At 43.8% G+C, this 26069-nt stretch overlaps 1 protein-coding gene across 4 annotated transcripts in view; it reads right to left on the reverse strand.

Moving 5' to 3' along the window:
• AKNA (AT-hook transcription factor) overlaps window positions 1-26069 on the reverse strand; it is a 279571-nt gene that overhangs the window by 110135 nt on the left and 143367 nt on the right. For all 4 annotated transcript variants that reach the window (XM_069241503.1, XM_069241504.1, XM_069241505.1 and 1 more), the window contains exons 11-13: window positions 24194-24361; window positions 9650-9902; window positions 9414-9505 (exon numbers count right to left, since the gene is read on the reverse strand). In XM_069241503.1, coding sequence (XP_069097604.1) covers window positions 9414-9505; window positions 9650-9902; window positions 24194-24361 — 513 coding nt within the window. The remainder of the gene's footprint in view (window positions 1-9413; window positions 9506-9649; window positions 9903-24193; window positions 24362-26069) is intronic.

Genomic DNA, 26069 nt, shown 5'->3' on the forward strand with positions numbered 1-26069 from the left:
ATTCCTAATTGTGTGTTTTAGGATAGCTTCTAGGTATATTTGTTTGCAGAGGTTGATGGTGGGATTTGATATAGTTTATGGTGAATCCTAGAAGAATGTAGGAGGCGTATTGTAGTTTGAGTATCTTTTTGACACTGATGAAATGAATGAATAGGCTTTGATGAGCCAATCGTTCAGATAAGGGAAAACATGAATTTCTTTTATTCTGGGGTGTGCTGCCACCACTGTGAGGCATTTTGAGAATACTCTGGGAGCAGTTGTGGCTCTGAAGAGTAACACTTTGAATTGGTAATGTTTTCCTGCTACACCAAATCTTAGGTATTTCGGTGTGCTGGATGAATGGGAATGTGAAAGTAAGCGTACTTTAGATCTAGGGCTGTCATGAAGCCTCCTATTTGTAATAGAGGAATAACATCCTAAAGAGTGACCATATGAACATTTTCTGCTAGAATGTAGTGATTTAATGGCCTGAGATCTAATATTGGTCTGAGAGACCCATCTTTTTGGGAATTAGAAAATACAGGGAGTAAACTCCTGTTCCTTGGTATTGTAATGGTACTGGTTCTATAGCTCTTTTTAGAAGAGGGGAATTTACTTCTTCTTTGAGAAGAGTTAGATGACCTTGTGAGCGTTTGTGTGTACGAGGGGGTATGTTTGGTGGAGTGGAGCTCCAGACAATAACCATTTTGGATAATTTGAAGTACCTACTGTTTTGTGGTGAGCTGAGTCAATTGGGTGTAAAAGAGTTGTAATCTTCCCCCTACAGGAGTGATGTGGTTTAGTGTTGCATTTGTTGAGTCATTGTTTAGAGACTGATGAGGAACCTCTAGATGAAGATGGTTTTCCTCTTCCTTTGTTATTGTTTCCTATATATAACCCTCTGAAATAACCTCTGGTGTATTGAGAGGTGGATTTATTTTGACTTGTGCTTTGTTTCTGCATGCCTGATCATTCCTGGTAACACTGGAAGAAATTGTCCTTCTTTATGTGTTTCACCAAGGGTGTCAAAATAAAAAATCTTCCTCTATAGGGTCAGTGTACATATTTACATTTTAATATGCTGCTGCTCTTGCTATCATTTGTTGATATGATGTAGAATCCTCAGGAGGTGAGGGTCTAGCTGGGTAAATATCGGGATCATTTGGTTTAATGGGATCTGGATTGTACTCACATGTGTCTTGCTCTTCTGATCTATCACCTATATCTTGTGACTACCCAGGTGATGTACTAGGTGGTGTGAACCCTACATGAGTGGGGGATGTTGGTGGAGTATGTTGTGGAGAGGTAGGTAAAGGTGGAGATGTAGAAGTATGAGAAGAAGTCTTATCTTCAGCAGTCTTCTTCGGAGGTGCAGAGGAATCAAGGCTTTCTTCAAAAGATTATTTCCTCTTTAGAGGTGGTGGAGGTGATGTTATAATCCGCCCTGTTCCTTTCTGAATTTGAAGTCGGCACTGTCTAGTGTCCATAACTTCCAAAATTGGTTCCACCTGTGCTGTAGGGGATGTTACAGATTGTCCAGAGTCACTTAGAGTCTTTTGGTGTTTTTTCAGTTCCAAAGCTTTTTTCAGATGGTATACTTTTTGGTACTGAAATTGTAGCTGTTTGGTGTTTCTTTTCCGGTGTTGAAGTGGTCGGTACCAAAACAATGTACAGTTTTTGCTTTGTCGGTGCAGAAGTGGAGCTACTGGAGGTTGATGCCCAAGACTTGTCTTTGGCTTTTTTTGGTGCCGAGCTGGTAAGCGGGGCATCCAAATAAGTTTCTCGGCTCCCACCATGGCTGGAATGCAGTGGCGGACTGGTGACCTCTTTTGTTTTATCCAATGGGAAAGGGTGCTTTTTACTTACAGTTTGTGCTGGTTGTAAAGGTTGACTCGATGTCCAACTGCACATCAGAGTCCAAATCTTGGACGGAGAAAACCCCCTCTTGTTCCACATCTTCTTACGCATGCTCGTCTACGAAGAAATCTAGTGTATTTTCTGTCTGTTGAAACACCATTTCCATCCTTCGGTCTCTAAGCGTCTTCTTCGACCGAAAAGAACAGCACGCTTCGCAGGTCTAATCTTTGTGGTCTAGTGAAAGACAAAAATTACACACCTGGTGTTGGTCAGTGTGTGGAAATTTCGAATGGCATCAAGGACAAAACCGAAATGGAGTACGTTCCATCAGGGCTGCATTGCTCGAATGTTCGATACCACGTGGAAGAGGTAGGCCCGATGAGGGCCCGACCGGGCCTTTTGCCCCAAAAGGTCTGCAAAAATTTGATTCAGAGTGTAGAAAAAGGAACCGAGAGTTGAATATTAAGGAATACGCGTTCGGAAACAATACCGATGAAGATAGAAAAACAGAAAAAATCCAGTTTTAGACTGTTTGGAGCCGAGAACTCGGAGCGAGAGGAACACACGTCCGAACAACAATCTAACAAAGGGCTCGATGCCCATGCACAGTATTACTGAGAGGAGGAGTCACTTGATCCCGTGACTCAAAAACATTCTCCTAAAAAAAAAGAAAATTGTACTACTCTGAATCCAACACTAGTTGGCTGAGCTTATGCACAGCATGTGTATCTACAGCTACACATGCCATCAAACCAATGTTTACAGACGTTATCTGACAAGAATGGAATCTCTGTCTTAGAGGTATCTGGTGAAAATGGAAACATGTTGCTAAAGGTTATGATAGTACACCAATTCTAGGAGCATATAGTGACATTGGAACATTGGTTCAACAGATATATGGTAAGTGTTGTACCATCTGCATAGAGGTAGTTCCTCAGAATGGTACATTCATCCTATTGGTCCTAGTATGGAAAGAAAAACAACCATGTATGCATGCACCATTGATCTGTAGTGATCATTGGTTAAAATTTGAAGCTTTACAGAAATCCCAAATAAAGAAAATGTTACTTATCCTGGGAGCATCTGTTGTTGTCAGGTGGTGCTGCAGATTCAAATGCTGTGCATACTCCTGACATCTAGTGTTAGGTGTGGACGTGAACTCTTTGAAGAAGTCTTTTGAGTCACGAGGTACAGTGACTTGACATATTGCTGGTTATTATGTGCATGGGCATCAGTTCCATTGTTAGATTGTTTTTTTCACACAAAGAATGAGGATGTTGAAGGAGCACAGATTGAGAAAGGATGACCATGAAAAGGAAGAATAAATATAGAACGAAGAAACGTCTGCAACATCGAAAGGCTTCTGGGCACTATTTTCAGTTGTGGCACTGGACTCTTCATCCCAACACCAAAGCAGCAGCCCATAGGGTGTGGGAGAAACTGTTTGCTACATGTAGCAGACCGATGGGTTCTATCTCTAACACTTATGCTTTATTGTCGCGGGTAGGTGCTGTCATAGAGTGGCTGTATATGACGCTGTGGCACTCGGCAGTGGGGACACAGATTTCGATATACCAGTAGGAAAAGTTATGGAAGGGATGCAACCTTGCTGTGTAAAAGTGTCTAGAACCGCAAAACTATGTACGAAATAAAGGTGGGCTGGTATGTGATACCTATGAAACTGCAACACATTTATGACAATGCCAACGGCCTATGCTGGAGAGGGTGTGGCCAGAGGAGGGATATGCTACACGTAAGGTAGGTATGTTGGAAGCTTCAGTTGCTTTGGAAGGAAAGTTTTAGTCACAACTAGGTGTGGTTAGCTATCCATTGATCCCAGACCCAGAAAGGCTGATCCTCAATGTAAGACTGCCTAAATTTAAAACGTTGTCCCTACGAGTTTGGCATCTAATAACAAATATGTCTCTTGCGGGAAAACATTTAATTGCCATGAAATGGAAAACCAACTAAATCCCCTCCATGTCAGAGTGGACGGGGTGGCTGTGGACCCTATTGGTGATGAAAAAACTGTCTTGGGGGCTATTGATTTGGGACAAAAGTTTGGTTGAGTTGTGGGGGCCCATAATTAATTACTTGACTGGAAAAGAGTTTGCTTATAGAAACCCTGAAATGCTACAATCCCTGCACTTCACTAAGTGATTTCAGGGGTGTGGAAGGAAAGATGCAGTTGGGAAGTGCCTCATTGAGCTCCTGCGGATCACCTTCTGGACTGTGTAGCATTGCCGGACCTTTTTGTGGACTCATGGGGACAGAAGAAGGGAATGAGGGTGGATAGGAGGAGGTTCTTGTGGCCAGACAAGAATTTGGATATAGTAAGTGATAGATCTGTTGATGTGGGCTGAGTTGTTGTCACATTGAAAATCCAATTATATTTCTTTGAAAATAAAGGCTGCTGGGGAGAAGGGTGTGTGCAGGTGAATGTACAGTACTAGATGCCACAAACAGATGCTTAAAGGGTAAGATTTTCAGTTTGCGACATGTGTGACTGTACATACACATGCTGTGTATAGACTGTTAAACACTGCTCCCTTAAGGTGGTGCCTATCCCGAGGATGTTGCAGAAGACTGAAAAAGGTTACATGACAGCCTGGCTAACTCTAGCTTGCTGGCAAGCTAAAATATCCTCACAGTAATATTTAGGAAAAGTGTGGAGTACAAAAAGGATGTGCTTTGCAGATACCAGCTCGAGAAATATTACAGAAGAAAATCATACACACTCCTTTTTACAGGTACAGTGGGGTCTGGGAGGGACAGGCAAAGGTCTCTTGACTTTGGTGTATCAGGTCAGTACACATTTGGCCAACCAGCTTGATATACCTGCCTTGGACATAGCCTTCTGTGATTGGTAGAAAGAGACAAAGATGGTGTATGTTATGGAAAGGCTTAGTCCTGTCAACGTAATAAATAAGTGCTTTTTGACATCCAGAGTATGAAAAGCCTGTTGTTCTACTGACTATGGATGTGGGAAGGACACTGTGAGTTATATAGTTTCAATAAGGTGGAAACAAGAGACCACCTTAGGAAGGAATTTGGGATTTGTCATGAGAACTATCCTATTGTGGTGTACTTGGAAAAACAGGTTCTTCCAGGGTAAGAGCCTTAAGCTCACTGGCATGCCTGAAGGAAGTCATAGCTACCAAGAAAGCTACCTTAAAGGAAAGAAACTGTAAGGTGCAGGAGTGGAGAGGCTCAAAGAGAGAGTCCATAAGCGGTTTCACACATGAGCAGGTGGCATCCTTGTTGGCATAACCCTTCTGACACCCTCCATAAAAACTTTGATAAAAGGAACCCTGAAAGGGAAGTTTGTTCTCTGTTTTTAAGGTAAGTAGCAACAGCAGCCAAAATGAAGCTTGATAGCAGTGTAAGCAAGGCCTGACCTTCAAGTGGAGCAGACAACAGACAATGGGGGTTATTACAACTTTGGAGGAGGTGTTAATCCGTCCCAAAAGTGACGGTAAAGTGACGGATATACCACCAGCCGTATTACGAGTCCATAGGATATAATGGACTCGTAATACGGCTGGTGGTATATCCGTCACTTTACCGTCACTTTTGGGACGGATTAACACCTCCTCCAAAGTTGTAATAACCCCTAATATTTTTAACTACTGACTGGAGAGGGTGAACGGTCAGATCCTGTAAGTGCACCCCCCCAACCATCGAGAGAGGTGTCCTTTGTGATGGTCATCTGCAGCCCTGGATCAAAAATGGCTGACTTTTCAACAGGTTGTTGGCATTCCACCACTGCAGAGTTTGATGAGTTCAGCCCCAAAGCAACACTACATCCTCCAATGAGGCTCTGCTTGTGACCATTGTGCTGTTAGGCACTCTTACATAGGGTGAATGCTTAGCCTGGCATTTGAGACTATTAGCAGTGCAGGGGGCCATCGTGCGGAGGAGGCGCATGACCTTTCTGGCTGTTACCTGACAATCTGTCTGAAAAAGAGAGAGTGGTGCTTGGAACGCTTGAACCCTTGCAAGGCAGCCGCATGTTTTTCCCATGACAGATCTGATTATGACCCCCAGGAAAGGCTGTATGTGAGATTTCCGGGTATTGATGGCAAAGCCTAGGCTGTGTAAGAGATTTATGGTGTCTTGGGTGTGCACTAGACATTGCTGTCCCATTGCGCTCTTGATCAACCTGTTCTAAGGAAGTTAGCACTGCAAGAAATTTTGTAAACACCCTGGAATCTGTGGTCACTTCGAAGGGCAGCACTTTGAACTGATAATGCTGGCCACTTACCACAAACCAGAAGAACCAGAGATGTGCAGGTTAGATGGGGATGTGAAAGTAGGAATCCTTCAGATCGAGAGCATTTATGATGTCACCTTGCTGTAGCACAGGAGTGACATCCTGAGGTGTTACCATGGGGAAATGTTCAGACAGGATGTACTTGTTGATGTGTCTGAGGTCGGGAATAGGCCTTAGTGACCCATCCCACTTGGGAATGAGGAAGTACAGGGAGTATACCCCTTGCCGGTGGTGTTTTCGTGGCACAGGTTCTACGGCCCCCTTGCTGAGCCGTGCATGCATCTCCTCTTGAAGCAGATGCTGATGATCTGGGGAGAGTGTCTTTGGGGGGCATTTGGTGGTGTTTGCATGAGTTCTAGACAGTACCCCTCTGCTATATTGTCGAGAATCCACTGGTCCAAGGTGATCTCTGTCCAACCTTTGCAGTATTCCCCTGATAGGTATTAAATGTTGAGGGGAAGGGTGAGGGAGTAACTGTTTGACAGGTGCGGACCCTTTGAAGCCAGCGCCTTTGTCCCTGACTTTACTGTTATTTTTGTACCCTCCCCTATAATAGCACGGGGCTGTTCCTGCTGTTGCCTGGTGAAGGAAGTGGATGCTTCTGGGGTAGTGATCTTAGCCCCTTCATGGTATTATGAGCGGTGAAAGGAGGCACAGACAAATAGGGTCTCTAGAGCACTCATCACTTTAGCCATCCCAGTGAACTTTTTTATTTCTTCCAACATCTGGTCAACTTGTGGGCCGAACAGGTGCTCCCCATGAAAGGGCAAGCTGACCAGCTTCTGATGCACTTTCTCGCCTAAAGCCTGAAACTTGCAGCCAGGAGTGTTGAAGGAGGTAGACACTAGTGTTTAACCAACAAGTGGTGGTATTTGTTGTGCCTAGAGCGCAGCAAATATTAGTATTCAATATAATCTCTCCCTCAGCCACTAATTCCTGACCCCTTTTTCAGTACTGTTTAGGGAGGTGTTGAATTAACTTCTCCATTTCATCATGGTGAGCCCTATCTCACTGGAAGAGTAAGCCTACAAAACTGGTTATATGCCAAAGCGTGGAAGACTAGGTAGTGATGCGTTTCTCTGCCGTGTCTTTCATTTTACTCTACCAGTCAGGAAGGTGCAAACCCCATGCCCCTGGGAGTTTGCACGTTTTTGGGCAGTGTGAACCACCAGGAAGTCAAGTCCCCTTATGAACGAAGGGTTGGAAGGGGATGACTCATATGTTTTATTGACCCTAGGCGTGATGATGTAGGCCTTTACCGGCTCCTTTAAAATTTGGGAGCTGGCTTAAGCATCTGTCTAAGCATGGCCAAATACTGCATGAACCTCTGGGTGGAGGAGAGGCTTTCCAGGAGGAAGATGTCCTCATCTGTTTATTTGTACATCTACACCTTGTGCAAGGCAGCGCCCTCTGCAATACCTTATAGTAAGAGGTTGTGTCATCTCGCGTGGAAGGCTTGGCTGGGTAGAGGTCAAGGTTGGTATCCCCATGGGGATCAACATCACACTCATCCCAAGGGTTGTCCTGGGGGTGTGGGTCATATGGTGTACCATCTGGGTAACATGGAGACCTAGGTCTGTCACCTCCAACCCAGAAAGGAAAGTAACCCTGTGGTGAAATGGGCCGGGGGCCACTGTTAGTAGCTGAGAGCCTGAGTATGGATGAGGTGGGGAGGAAGGTAGAGGAGAAGAGCGAGTAAGAGGTAGATGAGGCAAAGGAGGTGGTGAAGAGGTGCATCCGTCATGGGGCTTAGGCTTCTTAGGCCCCAGATCCGATGGTGGATTTGAAGTTTCCTTGGAAAAGAATTTCCTCTTGGGAGGAACAGTGTCCTTTGCCGTGAGAGGAGGCTGAGCAAAGACCCATCTGTGGCTTAGAGAAGGACTTTGACACAAAGGGGAGGGAGTGTGCCGGGTTCTAATCAGAAATTCTGTGCCAACCAATACCGTGAGTCAGTGGAGGACTGGTGGTCTCATGACGGGCCTGTGAGCTCGACCCTCTTAAGGGTGATGCTCAGCTTCTGATTGATGTTGAGGGGTGGGAGGCAGCATGTCTCTACTCACTGTGGCTGTCTTCGATGTTGGACACTGTGCAGGTGGCTGCTCATTCCATTTGGTATTTTGAGCCAAAGCTCTCTTCTTTCCAGAATATCTGGGCCTCACTGCCAGAAGTCTTTAGCTGCTGGTTACCCTGGTGTCCTGCTCTCTGAACAGGTCAAGAGTAGCATCCCCTCAGTCTTGTGCCACCAACGCCAAGGCGATGCAATGGTCTCAATGGTAACAGAGGATCTTTTTATTCTGGAATGCAAGGCTTGCTGAACATGAGGTCTCCTGATTACACACCTGACAAAGGTTTGTCCTCAAGTATTTAACTCAATACTTTGGGAAGAAGCAGAATGGAGTCCTTTCAATAACAGGCACATTCCTGGGTGTCAAGGGATCTATGGAGCCCCAGAGGGGCGAGGTCCCATGTTGGGAATTGAAGGTGTTAGATCATGAAGCCGAAGTAAAAAGGGTATGCAACACCTGGAACTCGTGAGTAAACAAAATTGTTGTTTCCTACGATGAGTGAGAATAATCCGAGTGGGCCCGGAGACAATATCACGCAGCCTCGAACTAGAGCTCAAAGGGACACGTGAACCTAACGGCAGAGAAAAAATGCAATCTAACAATGGAGCCAATGTTCATGTGCCTTACCTGTAATAAATGGAATCACTATACCTTGTGACTCGAAACACTTTTTCAAAGAAAAACAACTTGCAATTGTCCAAGCCTAAAACCAGAAGGCACGAGTATGTACAGCATGTGTATCTATAGCTACAGATGCCAGAAACATATTAGTTACACACTGAGATAACAATACTATTTTAAGAGGAAGTTAGTAGAAGTTAGATGTTAGTAAGAAAGACCTAGAGAGTTAGAGATGCCTGGTAAAAAAAAAGTGTATTTATAGTGTATAATGGACAACTCCAGGGGGTACCAGATAGGAAACTGACAATAGTTCGGAACCTAACTGATGTAAAATGGGCCTAGAACCTGGAGGGACTTCATGTATTGTATTGTATTGTAATTGTATTTATATAGCGCTTACTACCCCTAAGAAGAAACGTAAAGAAGCTGATACATGATAATGATTTAACAGTAAATGTGATATGGAAGCAAAAGAGGTCCTGGCATTGGCTAGATTAAAGTGGAGAACACTGCTGCAGCAGTCCTGTGTCTCTTGTGAGAGAAGATTGATATCCTCAAAATACTGTACATGGTGAACTGGATTGTAAGTTAAGATATATCCATGCTCCTGAAGGTACCTGGTTTGGCGTGGATGTTGTTCCGGTGTCTGTGGGGATATCCGGCTTCCTTCTGACCCTACAAATCCACTGTCTGGTGACACAATCCGTTCCTGAAAGAGATGAATCTAAATCAAAGACACATACTGGATGTCACTGACCATCGACTTCATTTGCCACAGTAAAATATTCCAGTGCTCATTGCCAAACCCAGCAAGTATGCTCCAAGGCCTTGTGATCTGTACCTCTGAACTAACCTCTAGTTGCAACACTTTAGGTTGAAGGAAGCGCTTCTGAGGGAGGTGCTCTGATGGGGGGCTGCCTGCTGCACTTGCAGCACTGCTCTGACGTGAAGGGATAGAAGGTTTGGGGTTTACAGTCTGAGCAGTTGGTTCAGCCACTCGGCTCTTGGGCTGAGATTCGTTCCCTCGGATGGAAGGTGGGCGGCTTCTTCTAGGAGGTGTGCCCAGGGCCCTTCCTGGCAAGCTTGGTTTCCTCTCAATTGGCTGTCTGAAAAACAGAAGAAATATAAGTTCAGTCTTGTAAGGGGATTTTTGCCCTTTTGTGCACATAATAGCGTATATCTTCTAAAATCACTTGGTTCAGTAAGTGCAGTGCTGGTGATTAGAAATGTACACACTAATGGGAATTAAGGAGCATGAATATTAATTCCTCTATCTCATTCAAAGTGTTTCATGGCAACACAGACATGAATTGTTATGAAAGTTTGCCTCACTTTTCCCTATGATTACTAGCCTTCTGTACGACTGTCCTTCCTGCCCTGGTTTGGTTCTCCCAAAGATATATTTCTTGGAGGCAAATGGAGCTATATAAGAAATTGCCAAACGGTTTTGCCCCTTGTACACTGGTAACTCTGGAATGGAGAGGTTTACGTTGATTTCTTGTCATAAAATTATTGTGGTAGACAAGAGCAAATGGACAGCAGAAAGGGCTCATGAGGACAGCCCAGTCTATCCCTCACAGGCCCTCATTATGAGTGGCAGATTTCCCATGGAGCTGTAATTCCTGGTGACATTCTGTCACCAGCACTTCCATGTTTTTCTAGGCCTGGAATTATTAGGTCTTCAAACTCCAGGGCTGATATTGTCAAGATTGGGACACAGGAGCCTCTTCTTGGCCGCAGGGACTATGGGCAGTAGCAGAACTTGGCTTGCGCCTGACCTATGCACCAGTACTAACGGAGCAGACATGCTTTCCCTGGATGAGCTGAAGCCTGCCATGACCCCCCTGACTCAACCACAAGCCCTCTCGCTGACACTTTCCACCTGCTGTAAACAGGTTGAAAATGACAGCAGTTTTCCTCAGAAGTGCAGTTCTTCCCCATTCCAGGGAGAAAAGTTGCAGAGAATGTGATGCAGGGATACCGGCTGGAATCAGAGATGCTATTCTAGATCTGCGCACCAATAAACAGCATGCGTGTAATGAGAGACAAAGTGGGACTCAGTAACTAACTACCAGGAAGGTGCGAGCCCCTCAGATCTTAAGTCAGAATAGAATACTTAAAAGAAGAAGCTGTGTTAACTTAAAAACACTGTATCAGTGATCTAACAGACACACAAATAAATTGCTGCAAATGGTCTAAGCTTGGAAAATACCCAAGGTGTTAAGAAAAAAGTAGACCTACAGGGTACCACAATGAAGTAGAATCAGTAAAACAAAACTCTGCAAATAAACTTTAAATGAAAAAAAATCTTCATCAAAGGAACATTAGATAGGTATAGGTATTGGTGCTCGGTGCTGCAGTCCCTGGCCACTGCTACAGCTCCTTCCTTAGCAATCCCTGCCTGACTTTCTTCCCTCCCGCTGACTATAATAGCTCACCATTATTCCCATTTCAAGTCTTGCTCCCATGACCTTGCAACCATGGGGTTGCAAGTGAATAGGTCAAATGTCTATTTTTTCTCCATACTAGGGGTCAAAAAAGCAAGTGGTACAATTCATCTTCATTGTTGAAATGCTATCTCGGAGCCCAGATTCCTTCCTTAGCAAGTACAGTTCTAAGACAATATTAGGTGACTGCCTAGGATGTCATCAGCAAGTGACTGAGGTTGCCTTCACAAGAGAATGCATTCATGCCAGCAAAGTAGGTAGCAAGCATGCCTTCACCAATATCATAGCATCTGTGCAGGCTGGGAAAGGACGTAGACAGGCCAGGGTGCCTCAATGGTAATCAACAATCCTCGCAAAGTGCGTCTTAGGGAATAAAGGAATCACACTTTATTGCAGAAAGGGCAGAGGTTTCACAGTCTCAGAGATTACCCTGTATGGAAAGAAGTGTGAGTCACAAGTGCGGGGGATTTGTACTTGGGGGGCAGTAAAAGGCGTACATCAGACAGAACACGAACATCACAATAATTCGTAGAAAAGGGTGCTAATAGGAATTCATGAGTGCAGGAACAGAACAGAACAGAACAGAAATAGTCATCACCGGTGAAATAGGGCATGTCAATGCAACTGTACAGACACAATGGCCTCATTGAGACATTGGCATTGCTGCAGACAGGTGTACAGCAATGCAAAGGCACAATGCACTGGCCTTACATCAACATCAATGCTGCTCTGAGAGAGAAATCATAAGCTGGGAGGAGCAGAATTCAAAAGCTCCCAATTTCTGTAGGTTTACTGATTTCAATCTCCTCATGGCAATGCTCTGGGATGCTGAACTTGGGCTATTAGCTGAATAGGACCGGAGGGCAGTCCACAGTTCTCTTCTTCAGATGCAACAGCATCAAAGTCTTTTCTCAGTCCTGGTTTACTGTCCTCTGACCACTCCTAGGGTACAGTCCATAGATATGACACATACAAATGTCCAACAGATACACATTAGACCGAACAACTCTCACACACGACACAGAAATGCAGAACAGGTGGCTATTTGGTGTAATAAAAGAGGATGATTAGTTGAGTAGTATGTAGTTCTTCCCAAGTAATAAGTCTAAAATCGGTAATGGTCAAACGCAAAGTTCCCTAAATAGATCTCTGCTCAACACCGTGAAGCCTTGGCACCAGAGCAGCCAGGCTAAACTTAAAGAAAATGTATAAAGTCTTTAGAAGTACCAAAACAGTAAAAGAAAAAAAGGAAAAACACAAATAAATGTGGGAAAACAAGATGGGGCAGAAATTTTCTCGACCTATAAGGCGATGTTGCAAGATAGGCAAAATGTGCTAAATGGGAACACAAAATTGATGACCTGAGCTGCAAAGGGACAGGGAGCTAGGATATCTCAAGGGGGCTTCAAGCAATGCTAGAGTTCACTTGCTACCATTTAAAATTCTACATTATGTCTACCTAGCCCCACATATCCTTCTTAGGTTTATCCCACACAAATGTACGACTGTCCTAGATGTAGACAAGTTGCTGCAGATTTCCTCCACATGACATGGTTGAGCTTTGTAATTAACTAATACTGTGGCCTAAACACGGAGGCCCTCACCACAATACTGTCACTGAGTGTCGATTTATCTTTGAAACACTGCATACTGTGTCTACACCCCAACCCCCAAAAAAGATTAAAATCCAATATTAAAGAGGAAGTAGCCTCTTTCTAGCTTGATTAACCCACACTTTTGGCTTGTTTGTCAGTGTGTTTGACTGTGTTCACCGGGATCCTGCTAACCAGTACCTCAGTGATTATGCTCTCTCCTCTAAATTTGGTTGCTGGTAAATTTTTATTCCCACAATTGGCATATTGGCCCTCATGTAAGTCCCTAGTATATGGTACCTAGATACCCCGGGGCACTGGGGCTACAGGGGATCCCTATGGCCTGCAGCAGGCATTCTGCCACCCATTGGGAGTCCAGGCAAAGGGTTTTGTGGGCCTGCCTTTGCAGTCTGCGTGAACTGGGTGCCCGCACCCGTTTTCACTACAGGTCACTGCACCAGGTCACTGTAAGTCACCCCTATGGTAGGCCTTCTCAGCCCAGAGGGCAGGGTGCAGGTACCTGTGTGTGAGGGAATCCTTGCACTAGCAGAGGTGCCCCCACAAACTCCAGATCCATTTTCCTGGACTTTGTGAATGCGGGACGCCTTTTACACATGTACAGAACATAGGTCACTACCTACATCCAGCTACAAAATGGTAACTCCGAACATGGGCCTGTTTGGTATCAAACATGTCAGAATCATACCCCAATAATGTTGCAGGTATTGGAAGTATGATTCCATGTACTCTGGGGGCTCCTTATAGGACCCCAAGCATTGCTACCACCAGTCCTACAGGGTTTTACGGGCAGCCCAGCTGCGGCCACCCCTCAGACAGGTTTCTGCCCTCTTGCTGCTTGATCTGATCAAGCCCAGGAAGGCAGAACAAAGGATTTCCTTTGGGAGAGGGAGGTAACACCCTCTTCCTTTGGAAATAGGTGTGAGTGGCAAGGGCAGGGGTAGCCTACCCAAGCCACTGGTTTGCTTTGAAGGGCACATTTGGTGCCCTTCGTGCACAAACCAGTCCACACCGGTCCAGGAACCCCCAGTCCCTGCTCTGGCGCAAAACTGGACAATGGAAAGGGGAGTGACCACTCCCCTGTCCATCACTACCCCAGGGGTGGTGCCCAGAGCTCCTCCAGAGGGTCCCTGGGTTCTGCCATCTTGTTTCCAAGGTTCGCAGGGAACTCTGGATGCATCTGCATAGCCAGGCCAGACAGGTGAGGTCAGAGGCACCCTTTGATAGGTAGTTACCTGGTTAGGTGGCCAAGCCCCCCCTTTGGGTTATATAGAGACTCTCTCTGGGGTGGGTCCTCAGATTCAGCCTGCAAGACTCCAGCAGGACTCCTCTGCAACCTCCACTTCGACTTCTGGCTACTGGAACTGCGTCTGGACCCTCCAGGAACCGACATCTCTGCTAACTTGGAAGAAGGCTCTTCTGCAACTTTGTTTCTCCGGCTCCTGCCAGCTTTGCAACATTTCCCCGGCCGTGCATCCTCAGAAGACTGCAACTCTTCAGCTTGCACAAGAAGAAGAAGGAATCTCCCTTGAGGTGAAGGCATCACTTACCTGCATCCGCAGGTACCTGGCTGCAACGACGACAAGCTGCGTGGGTCTCCCCTCACCCTGAGTGGCATGGATCCTGCATCACGGGTGGTGATCCAGAGTGATCCCCTTGATCCTCTCTACCAGCTGTCGCACTGTGGTGGTGGTAAGACCTTTCCACTCCATGCAAGACCGTACCCCGTGCAACACATCCTTTGCAGCTGCCAAGGCTTGCTTGTTTCACCTCCAAGGGGAATTTCGGGTGATGTGTAGTTCCAGCCACCAGCACTCCCTCCAGGAAAGCCTTGTCCGCTGCGTGGTCCTCCTTCGACGTGGGAGCATCTTCTGTGGTGCTGCGAGGCTGCTTCAGCGACTTCTGTTTCCCTGTTCTGTGGAACCCCTGTGGGTGCTGCCTCTGCTCCCGTGGGACTTCTGTGACACAAGGGGTCACCAGTGACTCCCCCTAATAGGTAGAGGCCTCCTGGAACTTGCTGGTCCCCGGCAGCACCTCTTTTCCTCCAACCTCGAGTTTGCTTTTGCCAAGGCTTGTTGGTGGAAATCCTTCACTGACACCCGTCTGCAATCCAGCTACCAGCATGGGACACCTTTTGCACTCATCAGGAACTCTTCATCGGCTTCTGGGCTGCAGTACTGACCTTTCTTCCTTCTTCATCAATGAACTCCAATAAGTACCTCTGGGTGGGTAGTATCTCCTACTCCCCGTGGATTCTACAGACACGTCTGGACTTGGTCCCCTCTCTCCACAGGTCTCCTTCTTTGGTAATCCACTGCTGGTTTCTTGCAGTCTGTTCTGGGTGTCTTCTTTTGCTCCTTTGGGATGGTTTTGGGGAAATCCATTGTTTTACTCTTGCATTCCTGGTCGCTGGTGGGTACTGTATTACTTACCTGTGTGGTTTCCTAGTGCTCCCAGCTCCCCTCTACACAATTTACTTGCCTAGGTGGGAGCCCTATGTTGGCATTCAACTTTCTTAGTATATAGTTTGGGCTCCACTTACGGCCAATATTGCTTATTGCTATTTTACACTGTTTTCTAACCTTTTTATGTCTCTTACTGTGTATTATTGTGTTGGGCTCGGAGTGTTACAAGTTGTTTTTCTTCTAAGAAGTCTTTTTGGAGTCACAGGATCGAGTGACTCCTCCTCTCGGTTCCATTGCGCATGGGCATCGACTCCATTGTTAGATTGCTTTCCCGCAGAGGGTGAAGAAAGGAGTGATAGCATATATAAGAGAAAAGAGATATCCATGCAAATGTAAATGTATATACATATGTACAAATGTTAGTAACTTAAACAACTATAGGCTTCCGGGGAGGAGAGAGGGTGCATGTGAATCTGCAGCACTACATGCCACGAACAGATGTACACTGGGTAAGTGACATTTTCCGTTCGATGGCATGTGTAGCTGCAGATACACAAGCTATGCATAGACTACAAATCAGTTAGTCCTCCCAAAATGCGGTGGCTAGCCTGAAGTTGTTAATGTTCTTAAGACAGCTTGTCCTACAGTGGCTTGTTGTTGTGAGAAAACATCAACACTGTAGTGTTTAGTAAATGTATGAGGGGTTGACCATGTAGCTGCTTTACATATATCAACCATTGGTATGTTTCGTAAAAAAGCCAGTGTTGCACCCTTCTTTCTTGTAAAATGTGCTTTAGGAGTGATTAAAAGTTTTCTTTTTGCTTTGATATAACATGTTTGTATACATCTAACAATCCATCTTGCTAAACCTTGTTTTGATATAGGATTGTCTGTATGTGGTTGTTGGAAAGCAACAAAAAGTTGCTTTGTTTTCCTAAACTGTTTAGTTCTGTCTATATAGTACATAGGAGCTATTTGTAGATCTAGGGTATGAAGAGCTCTCTCTGCCACAGAATCTGGCTGTGGAAAGAAGACCGGCAATTCCACTGTTTGATTGATGTGAAAAGGAGATACTACTTTTGGTAGAAATTTTGGATTTATTCTTTGTATAACCTTATGGTTGTGTACTTGGAAAAAAGGTTCCTCAAGAGTGAATGCTTGTATTTCACTACTCTTCTTAAAGAAGTAATATCCACAAAGAAGGCAACCTTCCATGTTAAAAATTGAATTTGGCAAGAGTGCATGGGTTCAAAAGGTGGTCCAATGAGTCTTGTAAGTACAATATTTAAATTCCATGATGGAACTGGTGGTGTTCTGGGTGGAAGGATGCATTTTAATCCCTCCATGAAGGCTTTGATAACAGGAACTCTGAATAAAGAAGTATGTTGAATAGTTTGTAGGTATGCAGACATTGCAGTAAGGTGTATTTTTATGGAGGAAAAAGCCAAATTTGATTTCTGCCAATGAAGTAAGTAACATACAATATCTTGTATTGATGCTGTAAGTCGATCTATGGTGTTAGATTGACAATAGTAGACAAATATTCTCCACTTGTTTGCGTAGCACTGTCTAGTAGTGGGTTTTCTTGCTTGTTTAATGGCTTCCATACATTCAGATGGAAGATTTAAGTAACCAAATTCTATGACTTCAGGAGCCAAATCGCTAGATTGAGAGCACTGGGGCTTGGATGTCTGATTTGACCTTTGTTTTGTATTAACAAATCTGGTCTATTTGAGAGTTTGGAGTGAGGTACTACAGATATGTCTAGTAGTGTCGTGTACCACGGCTGACGTGCCTACGTTGGTGCTATAGTATCATGTTGAGTGACGTTTGACGCAACTTGGTGACCAGAAATGGAAGGAGTGGGAGAGGAGGAAAGGCGTTAGCAAATATTCCTGACCAATTGATCCACAGAGCATTGCCCCTGGACAGGGGATGTGGGTGTCTAGATGCGAAGTTTTGGCATTTTGTGTTTTCGCTTGTTGCAAATAGATCTCTATCTGGTGTTCCCCACCTTTGAAAGTACTTTTGAAGTACTTGTGGGTGAATCTCCCATTCATGTGTTTGTTGGTGATTTCTGCCGAGGACATCTGCCAACTGATTGTCTATTCCTGGAATGTATTGTGCTATTAGGTGATTGTGAATTGCCCATTTCCAAATTGTTTGGGCTGGAAGGGACAGTTGAGATGAATGTGTCCCTCCTTGTTTGTTGAGATACTACATGGTTGTCATATTGTCTCTCTTTATGAGAACATTCTTCTGTTTGAGAAGAGGTTGAAATGCTTTTAGGGCAAGGAACACAGCTAATAATTCTAAGTGGTTTATGTGTAGCTGTTTCTGTTTGACATCCCATTGCCCTTGAATGGTGTGATTGTTTAGTTGAGCTCCCCAACCAATCATTGATGCATCTGTTGTTATCATGGTCTGAGGCACAGGGTCTTGAAATGACCACCCCTTCATTAAATTGCTGTGATTCTACCATTGAAGGGACATATGTATATGTATTTGGTGGTCCATCAACACTAGATCTTGAAGTTTACCGTGTGCCTGTGACCATTGTTGTGCAAGGCACTGTTGTAAGGGCCTCATGTTTAATCTTGCATGTGGGACTATTGCTATGCAAGATGCCATCATTCCTAAAATCTTCATCATAAATCTTACAGTTTATTGTTGATTCGGCTGTAAAAGTGGAATTAGATTTTGGAAAGCTTGTATCCTTTGTATATTTGGATACGCTAGAGCTAGTTGAGTAATTAGGATAGCACCTAGATACGGTTGTACTTGTGCTGGTTGAAGGTGTGACTTTTGGTAGTTTATAGAAAATCCCGGTATGTGCAGAGTTTCTATCACACAACATGTATGTTTTTGGCATTGCGTACAATTGTTTGATTTTATTAGCCAATCGTCTAGATATGGAAAGACATGGATGTGTTGTCTTCTTAAGCATGCTGCTACTACTGCTAGACAATTTGTGAACACCATTGGAGCTGTTGTCATGCCAAAAGGTAACACTTTGAACTGGTAGTGTTTCCTTGTATGACAAACCTGAGGTATTTCCTGTGAGCTGGGTGGATGGGTATGTGGAAATACGCATCTTTGAGGTCTAGAGCAGTCATCAAATCTTGTTTTTGTAGCAGTGGAATAACATCTTGCAGAGTTACCATGTGAAAATGTTGTGACAAGATGCAACAATTGAGGGGCCTGAGGTCTAATATTGGTCTGAGGGTGCCATTGGGAATTAGGAAGTATAGTGAGCATACCTCTGTTCCTTGCTGGGACTGGAACTAATTCTATTGCTTGTTTGAGTAGTAGAGATTGAACCTCTTGTTGTAACAGAACTGTATGTTCTGGGGATAACTTGTGATATCTTGGTGGAATATTTGGAGGGGTGTTTATCAATTCTAGGCAATAGCCATTGCGGATAATTGATTATACCCAGTTGTCTGTGGTGATATTTTGCCAATGAGAGTGGAACTGCTGTAGTCTTCCCCCCACAGGAGATGTGTGGAGTGGAAGGGAGAGAAGGAAGTCACTGCTTTGGTTGTGTGTTTGGTTGTTTAGCGGTTTGGAATTTACCTCTATTTCGAGAGTATTGACCTCTATATGTTCCTCTAAACCCACCTCGTTGATACTTTGTTTGATATGGTTGCTTTGTTTGTGAGGCAAATGCCTTAGAGGATTCTGCTTTAAAACCTCCTCTAAACTGAGACCTGCGAAATGACCCCCTATATGGTGTGGTGTACAAAGCACCTATTGCTTTTGCAGTATACGAGTCTTTTCTTAATTTCTCAATTGTAGTGTCCACTTCTGGGCCAAAGAGGTGCTTTTTATCAAGAGGCATGTTAAGCACAGCCTGTTGAATTTCTGGTTTAAAACCAAAGGAGCGTAGTCAAGCATGTCTTCTGATTGTGATGGCTGTGTTAACGCTCCTTGCAGCTGTATCAGCATCATCAAGGGCAGATGTTATTTGATTGTTGCTAATCGCTTGCCCTTCCTCGACCACATGCTGTGCTCGCATTTGGTGTTCTTTTGGGAGATGCTGTATAATATCCTGCATCTCATCCCAATGGACTCTATCATAGCGAGCTAGCAGGGTTTGAGAATTAGCAATTCTCCATTGAGTTGCTGCCTGGGAGACAACTCTTTTCCCTGCAGCGTCAAATTTTCTGCTCTCTTTATCAGGAGTAGGTGTATCTCCTGAAGACTGACTTTTTGCCTTCTTACGTGCTGCACTAACCACCACTGAATCTGGAGGCACCTGATGAATAATATAATTTGGGTCAGAGGGTGCAGGCTTATATTTCTTTTCTATTCTAGGTGTGATCATTCTAGATTTCACAGGCTCACTAAAAATTTTGTCTGCGTGTTTTACCATGCCTGGTAACATTGGGAGGCACTGGTACCTAGTCTTCCAATGGCTCTGAATGCATTGTTACCCAATGATAAGCTGCAGCCCTGGCTATGACCTGGTTGTATATTATGGTATCCTCAGGTGGAGATGGTTTGAATGGGTAAGTATCTGGGTCATTATCTGGGATGGGATCAGGGTCATAAAGATCCCATGTGTCTACTATGTCTTCTTCTGAATAAAAAGAGTATGTTGGAGAAGGGATTGGTGGAGGGCTGCTGTGGGGGGAGACAGATAGTTGTGGAGAATGAGGAGGAGAAGTATGCGGAGGTATTGGCGTCTCCTTTTCCTTTTGCATCTTTGCTGGTGGCTGTACAGTGTCCAGTTCCTCTTGGAAAGCCAGCTTCCTTTTTGTTTTTAAAGGAGGAGCAGTAACAATCCTTCCTGTCTATTTATGGATATGTATCCTGGATTGTCTCTCATCCATAATTTGTAGAATGGTCTCAATGTCCCACTCTTCCTCAGAGGTTTTATGGCTTTCTCTTAATTGCTTGGAAAGTCCTTGCTCCTCTGTATATGCTGTCTTCTTCGGTTCCGAAGTTTGTTGTTTTTTCGGTAGCGTAAATGTTGTGGAAGGTCTCGGCTCTAAAGCCGACTTGTGAATTTTTGACTCCGAAACTTGGGGTTTCTTGCTGGAGTCTGAAATGGAGCCCTTTATAGTTTTACTCAACTCCGAAGTGGACGGAGGAGTGGCCTTTTTTGGCGCCGATCCCGAAGGTCGGTCACCAGCAGTCTTTTTCTGGGCCGAACCATGGCCTTCCGGCAGTGGTGCACCCAAGGTCTTAGAATGATTTTTGTATAGGGGTGTAGGAGCAGACATACTCACATGCTGGCCAGCTGTGATGGGTCTGTCATCCTCGGATTCCTGTTCAGAGTCTGTGTCTTGTATGGAGACTGCTGTCTGCTCCTGCTCTTCTTCAGTGACATCGAGATGTTCACTGCTTTTCGACGCCATTTCAAGTCTTCAGGCTCTGCGATCTCTGAGAGTCTTTTTTGAACGAAACGATTGACAGGCTTCACAGTTTTCCTCCCGATGGTCTGGAGAAAGGCACAAATTAGAAACCAAGTGCTGGTCTGTATAGGGGTACTTCGGGTGGCACCGAGGGAAGAATCGGAATGAAGTCCGATCCATCAGGCATTCCAAGCGGTAGGCCCGAATAGACCTGAGTTGAGCACGCGCGCCCCAAAGGGCGAACAAAGGTAAGTTTAAAGCGGTACTACTGGTTCAATGCTAGATGGAGAACGCGATCGAAACAATACCGATGAAAAGGAAGGTTTTCTAAGGTTTTCCAAATCGAAATCTCGGAGCGAGAGGAAACACGTTCGAACCCAACGGCGGAAAGAAAACAATCTAACAATGGAGTCGATGCCCATGCGCAATGTAACTGAGAGGAGTCACTCCATCCCGTGACTTCAAAAAAACTTCTTCGAAGAAAAACAACTTGTAACACTCCGATCCCAACACTAGATGTCGGAATGGATATGCATAGCATGCGTATCTGCAGCTACACATGCTATTGAACATATATATATATATATATATATATATATATATAGTACTTGTAACACTCCGAGCCCAACACTAGATGGCAGGATAATGCACAGCATGTGTATCTGCAGCTACACATGCCATCGAACATATATATATATATATATATATATATATATATATATATATATATATAGTGTAATTACTTACCTCCTATTGGAGGGTTCCCTCTCTAGTATTGTTTGATACTGTGTGCCAAAAATAAAGTAGCTTTATTTTGTATAACCAAGTGTTTTCTATCTTGAGTGTAAGTACTGTGTGACTGTAGTGGTATTGCATGAGCTTCGAATGACTCCTAGATAAGCCATGGCTGCTCATCCACAGCTACCACTAGAGAGCTTGGCTTCTAGACACTGCCTACACTTCACTAAGATGGGATACCTGGATCTGGTATATGGTGTAAGTAGCATAGGTATCCACCACACACCAGGCCAGCTTCCTACATTGATTGACATCAATGGCATTGTTATTAGCAAACGTAGAATACACTGGATATTAGTAAAGTGTGATACACTGGATCCAACATAGTGGTCTTTTGATAAAGCTGTGGTATAAAGATGCCCGAGAGTGGCTACTGGCTGAAGAAATATGGACTAAAATGGTCCAAGCTGATGAAAAGGTCCTTGGTGATATCCATGACTAGCGCACAATGTTAGACAAACTCCTGAAAAGTGAATCTGAGCCTTCCAAGGAACAATCCTCAAGCATTGCACCATCTTAACGTTATCTAATCAGACAAGTTGTCTCGCACCGTCTCTCATTTCTCCTCCTATCATTCTCAGTCTATTCTCCTCTATTTATGTTCACAAACTTAATCTTGTCTCCCTCACCTTGTTCAATTCCTCATTGTCTGTGATCAGATTTTATTTATCTTTCTCAGCTGTTATCCTGTTTGTCCGTCTTTGTTACCATCTCCCTCTATTCGCCTGTCTGTCTTTTTCTTTGGGTTTGTTCCTTCCCCTTCCGACTATGGCAAAGGATTTACTCCTTTCTTTGATGAGAGTAAACCTTTGTGATTTTACAGGCTCAGAATGGGTCAGAGAGCAACTTACAAACAGCCTTTAACCAGTCTCTAACCAACGTGCAACTGCTATGTAAAGCCATATTGTCACACCTCTCTGACACCAAAATCAGACCACACAGCTTGCTGACAAAACTTTACCATCCAGCCTAGAAATACACCACACCACAAGACATGAAGTGTATCATTACATGACAATTCAAGATTCTGGTGTCCCAATGAAATCTTTAAACCTTGTGGAAAGGCATCCCAGATAGCTGACAGAGCAACAAGGCAGAGACTGTGCACTGTTCAAATGACAATAACATAAAATAAGCACATGAATAAAAACACGTTGCTTCTGCTTCATGTGTTTGTTCCTGCCACCTATGGTTCAGTGAGTTAAGCCATCACATGTGATGTCTAGTGTCACCTGAAGGTCATTACTTCAAAATCCGACAGTCACATAAGCATATCATTCTTCTTATATCGATAGATTGAGTACCAACTAAGTGGGTAATAGCAAACTATGTTACTTAAAGTGATCATTAATATCACAAACTGCAATAATGGGTGCTAAATAAAATAGGTACTGATGATGATGTAGCATATTTGGAAATCACACGATAAGCTGGACATAGGTAGACACCTTCTTCAGTCAGATTTTACATACAGCATAAACTGCACTTGGACCTGTTTAGAACATTGTCAAGAAATTTAAATGGGAATTGCTGCCCTGAATGGCACCAGAAACAACGTTTGTTTGGGCACTGACAAATTCTGCCTGGCTGGCATCACTGATGTGACAGCACTGAAAGTGATGGGTGGAGTGGTTGGTTTAACCTCTTTGCTGGTAATCACTTTAGGGCCAGTGGTATAACATAGTGGTGGTGGGGGTGGGGGAGCTCCAGGGGGCCCCCTCAATACAGTACCCTGGCAGGACCCCCCCATGTACTTTGCAGAGGCCTCCCTCAAGTTTTGTTACACCACTGTCTGGGGCGCCATCAATAACACTGTTTTTAACTCGCCTATGCCATTACAGAAAGGAACCAACTATTTGCAAATCAGTTGTGGCCACATCCCAAAAAGAGACACTCTAGCTCGCCCTGCTCTGCCACTCTCCTATATGTTACCATCATTGTTAATGGTGTGTAGGTCTCAGTGTGCGCCTGCACGGATTCCAGAACTTATCATATTTCAGGCAAAACATCACTACTATATAACTCTGGAGAGCCTTTATTCTGCTCAGGTGGACCACAGCTCAGGTTTTAACATCAACATATCCTTTAAGGTCGATTTAAAAAAATAAGGTCATCTCTGCCCTCTACCGCTACCATTCTCACTGGAGAGAAAGAAACAGAGAGAGAAAGAAAGTGAGAGAGAGTTAGAGATCAAAAGAGAGAGACAGAGAGAGAGAGAGACTGAAAGATCGAAAAATAGAGACAGAGAGAGAGAGAGAGAGAGAGAGAGAGAGAGAGAGAGAGAGTTCAAGTGTGTGTGTGTGTTGTGTTGGGGGGAAGCAGGGATTTTTGGAAGAACCATTAATTGATGCTTCAAATCAAATTATCTTAAATATGACAGGATAGGGGGTCAATATTTACTGGTAATGAAAGCAAAACATTAACTCGAAACATAACCTTCAGCAGTAATTCTTAAAAATTGTAGAAAGCATACGTAAATATCATGGGTAGGTAATTTCTGTGTAGAGGCACTCAGTTTGCTTCATAAATTAGAAACTGGCCCTTACAGAGTGAGCTGACCAATCGTATTTATGTGTTTATCATAGAGCTATAGGTGCTTTGGTCAAGAGCTATCCATCCTGACATTGGATATCGTTCATAATTACTAAGATCAGTCAAGCAGTCAACGGCTAAATTTTGCATATTTTCAGCTTCATTCTTGAGATTCTGGAGGACATCTGAATAGAATTTTTTTAAAGTTTTTTTTATTTATTTTTTTACTTCTAGCAGGTACATACGGCTGTGGGGCAGTCTGACTCCATTCTTCTTTTAAAGATGGGCGTTTCCATGTTCGTCGCCCTCTCCCAGCATCCCCCGCAGCACCATCAATTTCCTCTGCAGGTCTCTTCTCCTCCAGCACAGACTCCAGACCCATGGCTTCAGGCAGGGTCTTGAAGCTGTTGTACCTAGAGATAGAAGCAATGAAGCCCGCTGAAGTCAGCGCAGATGTCACAATAGCAGACATACGCTTTGCTGTTGCCTTAGCAATGCTGTGTCAATAGTCAAGGTACAGTTAGTGGCATTGCTACTAAATGCTCTGACAGGAATTGCCCTAAAATAAACATCTGTTTTTAAAGAAGCAGGTCCTGTTAGTTTATGAAAAACGTTTCCACTGTCAAGAAGCGTTTCTCCACACATTGAAGGTAGTAGGCAATCACCATCAGCCATAAATAGAGAGTTTAAACTAGCCTACACAGGCAAGTCTTCAAGTTACACCTGGAGAAGCCAGGAAACAGCTGCCATGTACATAGGAAGTGACAAAGGAACAGCAGAAGGCACACAGCTAGCTACATAAAGTGAGGAAGCTGACAGAAAACATTAAAACATAATCTTATAGAAGTCAAATACGCATGCACCACAGAAAGTTTAACAACCAATGGCAAAGCTAACAGGTCAGATGCTGGCTGCCAGCCTTTTGGCTTTGTCAGTGTTTGGTTTGTTTTGTCATTGTTTTTGTAAAACCTTATTTTTGAAGAGCTCCTGGGTCCTCGTCAAGAGAAAAAGAAAGCATTGCAAAAAGCAAAAATATTTTATTGGCCTCACAAAGCACACTTTGTATAGTAGTACCTGGAAGTGATTGGAACTACTTTGTGTGGATGTGCACTATTTGAAAGAGCAGAATGATGTCGTTAAAGTTAGCCAATGGCTCAAGTGGGCTGACCAATTGCCCCATATTGTATGCAGTAGTTGGCGGAATTAAAATGTGAATAACACAATAAAAAACCATTGGATAAGGAGGGCTGGCTGAAAGCCCCTATAAGTAAATATTTAATATATAATCTTATAATATATAATCTTAGTAAAATCAAAAGGTTTTAGCTAATACCAAACCTACTAAAAACAGAAGGGTCTTTTACTCTTGTGCTTCGATAATTCTTGCATTTAGGATTGCTATGTAATTTAGCCACCAAGAGGACACAGATGATTCACGACTGTAAATGTAAAATGTATAAAATGAATATAAATCCATACTTGTATTATCCTGGCACACCTGAGTAAGGCAAGCACATAGTAACTGTGCACAAACAAAGCCAATGCCTTTAAATTTTTCATTTTCTTGTAAGTGTTATTCAGTCAAAATCACTTCAAAATATCTAATTTATGCATAAAATTGACCTAAATCACAAACTAGATTTTGCAGTATGTAACGTAGTTCGACAGTAGTACTATTTACTACAAAATGCAATTAACAATCCTCCGGCTCGAGACTTCTGCCTCTCCTATCTTTTCTGTGTAGAGATCTCTGCCATGGTGACAGAGTAGTGTACCGTGTTGCAGTAAATAAGGAAGGGACCAGAGAGAGAGAGGTAGGAAAATGTGGAATAATTTCTCAAACATAGGTGTGGTTTATGGGGAATTTAATTAGAGGTTTGTGAAGGACATGCTAACACAAAACACACATCCACAAAAGAGTAAGACCATTACTGTTCACAAAACACATTTCTAAAGTTAATTTCACCCTAAAAATTTCCATGCTGAAGTGAAAAATGACAAAAGCCTTTTACCACTCCAGCCACTTTCTAGCTCATCGTGGATGGCACAGAGCTAATCCTATGCCTAAAAACACATAAAGAAAAACAGACATTTGAGGTGAGCAGATTCAGAGTGTCTCTG

This window comes from Pleurodeles waltl, chromosome 6, assembly GCF_031143425.1.
Source record: "Pleurodeles waltl isolate 20211129_DDA chromosome 6, aPleWal1.hap1.20221129, whole genome shotgun sequence".
Lineage (NCBI taxonomy): Eukaryota > Metazoa > Chordata > Amphibia > Caudata > Salamandridae > Pleurodeles > Pleurodeles waltl.